Source organism: Carassius auratus, chromosome 41 (genome assembly GCF_003368295.1).
Source record: "Carassius auratus strain Wakin chromosome 41, ASM336829v1, whole genome shotgun sequence".
In the NCBI taxonomy this organism is placed as follows: domain Eukaryota; kingdom Metazoa; phylum Chordata; class Actinopteri; order Cypriniformes; family Cyprinidae; genus Carassius; species Carassius auratus.
In genome coordinates, this window is record NC_039283.1 from 23,961,762 (window position 1) to 23,969,492 (window position 7,731).

Below are 7,731 nucleotides of genomic sequence, written 5' to 3' on the forward strand. Positions count from 1 at the left end.
GTCGAGAACCACCAGGAGATGCTTTCTATTCGGTCACATCACTAAATGACTGACTTATTAGTGTAGAATTGTTAGGATAATCATTTGCATACCCTTCAGTGACTTAGTGTTGATTTTATAATATGCCATAAAAATATTTAAAAGTCACACTAACACACAGAATACTCTAAAAAATGTTAGGGATTTGCAAGATAAAAAAAATAAAATAATTAATGATAGAAATCTCTTCTGCTCAGCAAGGCTGCATTTATTTGATCAAAAATATAGTAAAATTGTGAAATATTATTACAATGTAAAACAACTGTTTTCTGTGTGAATCTGTGTTAAAGTGTAATTTATTTCTGTGATGCTCCGCTGTATTTTCAGCATCATTACTCTTCAGTGTCACATGATCTTCAGAAATCATGAAAATATACTGCTCAAGAAACATTTCTGATTATTATTAATGTTTAAAACCATTGTGTTGGCGAATATTTTTCTGGAAAGATCAAAAGAACAGCAATGTGCGAATAACAACGCACACCTCCTGTGGCTTTAATTTACAAAAGCACTGTAAAAAATAATTCACTCCATGAGATTAGAATTAAGTTGGCTCTAGTGAACACATCATAAACCTGAAAGGTCAAAGATGCTTGGTCTGTATGTCTCTAATTGACCTTTAAAATGTCACCAGCTGTAGACATCCAATTAATGAACTTGTGGAATGACAAGACAGCCGAGAAAAAACATTTATTTAGAAGAACACAGATGGGCTGCAATCGTCTCTGAGCTGCAGGAGATAATGTGGTCAGAGAGCTGCCTTTCACCAGTGAACTATTAAAAACATTTGTTCATAGAAATAAAGATGATAAAAAAATATATTTATATTACTTAATTAGGTGACATTTCTAATTTAGTGTAAGCTGAAGCAATAAAATTACTAACTGGAAATGAATACAATTTAAAAAAAACTAAAACTGAAAAAAAAAAAATTAAAAAGCAATAAAAAAGTGTTAATTTAAATAAAGTTGAAAAAAAAATTTTGACAAAAAAAAACAAGTAAACTTATTTATGCAACATTTCTATTTTTTGTTTAGTTTAAGTTGAAGCACTAAAATTACTAACTGGAAATAAATACAATTAAAAAATAAATACAAAATAAATAAATAAAATTGAAATAATAAAAAAACTAAAAAGCAATTTAAAAAAAATTGTTCATTTAAATAAAGTTGAAATAAAATAAAAAATAAATATTAGGCAATAAAAAAAGTTAATTATTTATGCAACAATTTTTGTTTAGTTTAAGCTGAAGCACTAAAATTACTTGGTGGTAAAATCAATAAAATATAAAACTAATCTAAACCTTGAATGAATACAATTAAATCCTAAAAAGGAATCTTAAAAATAAAAATAAAATATTGAAATAAAATAAATTTAAGAAAATCCTTAAGATGCAAAACATTTCTAATTTTTCATTTCGGTTGAAGCAGTAAAATAAATAAAATCTAAAACTCAACTAAAAATAAATTAAACCTTAAAGGCAATATTACAAAAAATAAAAAAAATAAATAAATAACAAACAATTTAAGAAAATATCACAAAATAAAAATAAAAACAATTCAAAATGTTAATAAAAAATATATAAAATCTTTTAACAACTGAAGCAGTTATAGCAGTAACATCTGGAACAATGAAGAGCTGTGAAACATTTCTAAACTAGACTGAATTAACAATGTTTCTGCTCCTTCACCGATGTCATGAGGAATCACTCACCTGTGTGAAGGAACGGCTGGGATTACACACACCTGAGGGAGAACAGAAGAGAAGATGAAGAACAACTACACATCCATCTAACAATCCTCAGCGCTGTTTGTTCTCACAGAAAAACACACTACTGACGGCTGCAAAGGGGACACAGATCATCTTCGTGCATCTGATGGCTATTAACACAATAGTTCACCAAAAAAGATGATTTAAAGAAAATGTCCTCAACGTTCAGGAGATTCAAGATTAGGATGATTTTTTTTCTTCATCAGATTTGGAGAAATGTAGCATTGCATCACTTGCTCTGCAGTGAATGGGTGCCGTCGGAATGAGAGTCTGATAAAATAGTTAATAGTTTTTTATTAGTATTGTGAATTAGGTTTTATTTTAATACTTTACATTTTCATTTGCATTTTTGTTAGTTTTCGTAATTTTTTGTTGTTTTTATTAGTACGTATATATAGTTTTCCTTCATTATTATTTCTGTTTTAGTTATATTTAGTACTTTTTTTTTACTTAATAAAAAAATGAGAAATGCTGTCATTATAGATAATCAAAACCATCAACCAACTTTTTCATGTCTTAAAATAAAATAAACTTTAACTGAAATAAAGTAAAATAAAAACGACTTAAAAGTATTTTCTATAGTTGCCAATGCAACATATCTCATTTTAATTTGGTTTTATTAGTTTAAACAGAAATAAAAAATAAAAAATAATTAATAAGATAAAAACGCAAACACAATTTATTTTTAAAAATGAAATCAGAACATATAAATATTAATGTAAATAATAAAATATTAATAAAAACTAAAATAGAATCTCAATTATATTAAAATAACACTGATTGGCAACTAGCTGAATTAAAATAAGTTTAAATAAGTTTGACATTTTTATGTTATTTTATTTCAGTTCATATTTATTTTATTTCAAGTAATGAAATTAAATATTTATTTATGTATGCATTTGTATGCATTTTTTTTTTTTATGGTTTTAGTTTTAGTTAATCATCATAACTGTTTTATAAATACCCAAAACAAATCCTAAATGCAACTGGATAATTTTAGCCAACAATGTCAATAAAGTCACACACTGAGCAAACAGCAAACATATTTCATTTGAACCAGTAGTGCAACATTTTACACACAAGAAGCATTATAAATATAGATTTCTGATCAAGAGTTTGTGTTTATCAGCATGTTTGTTTATTTGTGCATCAGAGAGCATGTAAACAACGGTGACTGTGAGCACTTACATGGCTTTAATGCTTCATTAATGCTGTCTTATGATTATTTTAGACTAATGCATGCTCGATATTAAATCTGACCCGCAGATAAAAGCCTATTTCACAATATCATGCCATATATATATCAGTCCTGTCAAAAATGCATGACACAATTATATCCAATTCTTGCACATAAGGTGATGCATTCAATATGATGCACATTTTGTGATGCAGAACCCTACTAGAAGGCAAAAAAGGGAATTATATAAGCCGTTTCAAAACATCTGCACCCAAATCCATCAGTTTATCATCTGTATAGGAATGCAATAAAGGTGTTGATTTGTCACCTGATCTGACTCCGGAATGAAAGCGCACTGATCCGTCTTTATAAATCCTCACATGTTCCTCTCCTCCAGAAGCAGCAGAATCCTCCAGAAGAGAGCGACAGCACTGGTAACACACAGCCCACGCCTGCTCCTCGTTGATGGGCTGCTTGTATAGATGTAAAATCTCGTCCAGGGACAGATGGTCCTCATCCTCGCTGTCCATGATGGAGCGCGCATCCTCATTATCATCAGCATCCTCTTCTTCTAACAGCTTGTGTCTGGCATCATCATCGTCTTCATCTCTCCTGCGAGCCATCGTCTCATCCTATCCAGCAGGGATGAGAGGAGAGGAATGCTGAGGACCAATGCACCGCTGCTGATGATGCTCACTGCTGATTCTGCATCAGAAACGCTACGTCAAGCGAGGATGTAAAGGTAGGCGGGGCTTATATATATTACGTCACAAAAAATTAAAAGAAAGGGGTTTACGTTTAAAATTTAATTCTAAAGTCATTTTATATTTATTTATCAAAGTGTAGATTTTCTACTTTGCATATCGAGACGTCAGCCAACTGGTCAGGATGGACCAATCGGAGTCGCTTATTTTACATTTTTTAATCACATTTTAAATATATATATTTTTAAACACATATAATTAACAATAAAATAATCTATAATTATGGTTAATTATTATACAAATGTTTTATATTTGAATTATTTAGCAAATTATTTATTTAAAGCATCGCGATGTCACGTGTTGTTTGTTACTTTTCTCATCGCTGGCCTGGACTGACCAATCAGAGTCGTTATATAGACGGGTACGTTTTTTTTTTTTTTATAAATTAATTTATAGAATTCGTGTGATTTAAAAAAAATATGTCAGATAAAAAACTAATGTAATTAATACATTTAGAGAGAGAGAATAAACATCTCAAACGTCCTGAGAATTGAATGCAGCTCAATGTAGACTTCGGTCCTCTGAGCCCTTAAGCGCCCCTTTGTGGAAAAACAACAGTTTAGGGATAATTAGGCTGCCAAATGTTTGATATTCTTTGAAAATTCACATCGTTTTGAGAATCAAATTACATATCAGTAATATATTAGTGGCCTGAGGTAGCGTTGATTTGCCGCCCGAGGACGACACGCATCTCTTTACATACTTCCACATTTGAACGCTTTACTTGTTTAATGACCTGTTTAAGGACATTTCCACAACTTTCCTTTGATTCAATGTATTTATTGTGTAGTCTTCCTCACCTATGTGTCCACAATTTAATCATAAATACACTGTAGTAGCTTAACTGTCGCTGTTGCTCCGAAAAACGTTTAAACAAGTTTACGTAATTAATATTCACAAGCTAAGCCGTTAGCAAAGTTTGATTGGGTAATTCACTAACTGATTCGCCAACGTCTGGTTTTCAGCGAATCAGACGCGCCTACGTCGCAATACGTATTTAATATATATATATATATATATATATATATATATACACACACACTGTATATAGAAATATCTAAAATGAAACATTTTAGTCTGGATTTCTTGTAATGTCTTATTTGCTTTTTATTATGATTGTTTGTTTATTTTTTTATTTTTTAATGTTATTTATCAAATTATTTATGGTTTTATTTGTATTTTTTTATTAAAATTTTAGTGTCAATTGCTTGTTCTTGCATGTAAAGCACTTTAAACCGCGTTGATTTGTTTCGAAAAAGTGCTATATAAATATTATTATATTGATTTCTTGATTTTTAAAAAGTTAAAATAGAATCTAAACATACAAACATTTTAACTTTATTTTTTTTTGTAAATGTTAGATGCTATAATACCAAAGATAAACACTATAAATTGCAAAAAAAAAAAAAAAAAAAAAAAAAAGAAGTTAATATTTAATATATCACCCAGCCATTAATGCATAACACTTATATATTTATTAATAAATTACTAATATGCTTTACTGTTTGGGAACTATTATCTATGTTTGTAATTGTTTTTCTTTTCTTTTTTGTATTTAGAAAATCTTTCTGAATCTGATATCATACATTTAATCAATGATCCTTCGTGTGAAAGTGTATTCATTCTATCAATTAATTTCAAATATATTTTGTTTTATTCATTGTAAAAAGGTATATTTTTTTTATTCAACTTCTGTCCACAAGGGGGTGACATTTCACGCCCTTTCTTGTGTAAGTGAATTAATGTCTAATGTTTAACCTTCAGCCTTATATCTACACGAAATTGCCGTGGAATAATAATTTGTATTACCCCTTTCGAGGAGAAAGTGTCTTTACTTCACACCCTGCACACAGTATTTCAGGACTATACCCTTTCAGATAATAAAATACTGTTAAAATAGCTGCATGGCATTGCATGTTATGAATATTGTGGGCTCTGTGATGTATTGCTTTTTGATAAAAGCATCTTTCAAATGCATGAATGTAATTGCAAAAATACATTCATATCAAACAAGGTTTAACAACTTGACAAATTTTTTTTTGAAGTACAAACATTACATTTATGATTTTTTTCACACACTCATTTCGACAAAAAAACTGAATGATTTTTAGTAATGTGACAGTCTCGTTTTTATAGCGTCATGCATATTTCAATTATATGCAAATGAGGTTATGCATAGTAAAACTAAGTGTGGATAGCTCAGCTTTTTTGGGGATGCATGTAAGAAAATCTTAATTCAACTCATTAAAGTCATGGCATTAAATGTTGCATGTGCTACAAAACAAATAAACAAAAAAAATATATATATATATATATATATATCTAAACATATAAATGAAGTTATTGTTCTTGTTTTAATCATAAATTTGATGAATTTCTCAGAAAATTTGACTTCTTATCTTGTCATTTTGCTTCTGAATGCATCTTAATTTTAGAAACGCTTCAATTTGGTTCTTAAAATTTATTTTTTTGGTCTTAATGTCTTAAACTGACCTTTGTCATATGCATTGGAAATAAATGAGAACCAGGCAGTTTTTTTTTTTTTTAATTCAATACGATGCTACAAAACACCGACACGTTAAAATCGTTTTACCATCACCGTATGGCATGCATATCAGGATACTGCAGAACATTAAAAAACATTGTTTAAAAAATAAGTCAGTATTGTTCCTCAAAACGGATGGTTAACAGTATTTGGCATTAAGCACACAAAACATTAAAATCATATATTAAATACAACAACATATATACTTATTTATGGTTTGTTCTCATAAATAGGAGTCACTTTCTGCAGGAGAGCTTGACATTTATGATCTGTAACCACTGGTCTTTTCTGAAAATAGATGTTCTGTAGAATAATATGTCTGTACACTCTCACTCCTCCCTTCTTTGCTCCATAGACACGGACAATATCATCTATTACAAAGTTCAGGGTTCCCACCATCACATGGTTTAAAATATGTGATTTTCAGATCTGGAAAAGTCATAAAATCATTTAAAAATTTGCTCTATGTCTAAAATATCAAACTGGCTCAAGTTAAACTGAATTGGGTGAATCGTTCCTGAGTTGATTCGGTGAATCAGTGGTTCACAAATCAGTTTATCACGTAAAAAAATGTTAGGTAATTTTATTTTTGTGTTTTCTAGATCTAGAAAAGTCTCCTTAAAGGTCCTTTTTAAAAATCTGCTCTACGTCTAAAATATTAAACTGGCTCAAGTAAAACTGAATTGAGTGAATCGTTCGTTTGAGTTGATTCAGCGGTTCACAATTCATTTTATCACGTAAAAAATGTTATTGCATTTTACATTTATGTTTTCTAGATCTGAGAAAGTCATAAAATCTTAATTTGGTTAAAAAAATTACTCTATGCTCTAAAATTTTTAACTTGTTCAAGTAAAACTGAATTGGGTGAATCATTCTTTTGAGTTGATTCAGTGAATCAGTGTTTCAAAAATCTATTTATCACGTAAAAAAATGTTAGGAAATGTTACATTTGTGTTTTCTAGATCTGAGAAAGTCATAAAATCTTAATTTTGTTAAAAGATTTCCTCTATGCTCTAAAATATTAAAATGGTTCAAGTGACAATGAATTGAGCGAATCATTCAGTGAATCAGTGGTTCACAAATCAGTTAATTATGTAAAAAATGTTAGGGCATTTTACATTTATGTTTTCTAGATCTGGAAAAGTCATAAAATCTTAAAAGTTCTTTAAACAATCTTCTCCATGCTCTAAAATATTAAACTGGTTCAAGTGAAACTGAATTGAGTGAATCATTCTTTTGAGTCGATTCAGTGAATCAGTGATTCACAATTCAGTTTCTCGCGTTAAAAGAAAAAGGTTTTAAAAAATGTGTATAATGAATATAGATTTTGCTAGTAATGTTCCATTTAAATTATATTAGCTAAATATTGGGCTTGCATCGATTAAAACATGTTTGCGAGCCATAAAGCAGTGTGTTTGAATGATTCATTAGTGATT

General features: G+C 29.3%; 1 protein-coding gene across 1 annotated transcript; it reads right to left on the reverse strand.

Moving 5' to 3' along the window:
* Positions 1–2,835: 2,835 nt before the first annotated feature.
* Positions 2,836–3,849, reverse strand: LOC113059376 (protein spire homolog 1-like). Its single transcript, XM_026227842.1, has one exon. The coding sequence runs from the start codon at positions 3,607–3,609 to the stop codon at positions 3,229–3,231; it is 381 nt and encodes a 126-aa protein (XP_026083627.1). The 5' UTR covers positions 3,610–3,849; the 3' UTR covers positions 2,836–3,228.
* Positions 3,850–7,731: the final 3,882 nt, after the last annotated feature.

Bases quoted from the DNA above. Each gene is read 5' to 3' on its own strand.
- LOC113059376 (XM_026227842.1), bottom strand. From the start codon at position 3,609: ATGGCTCGCAGGAGAGATGAAGACGATGATGATGCCAGACACAAGCTG.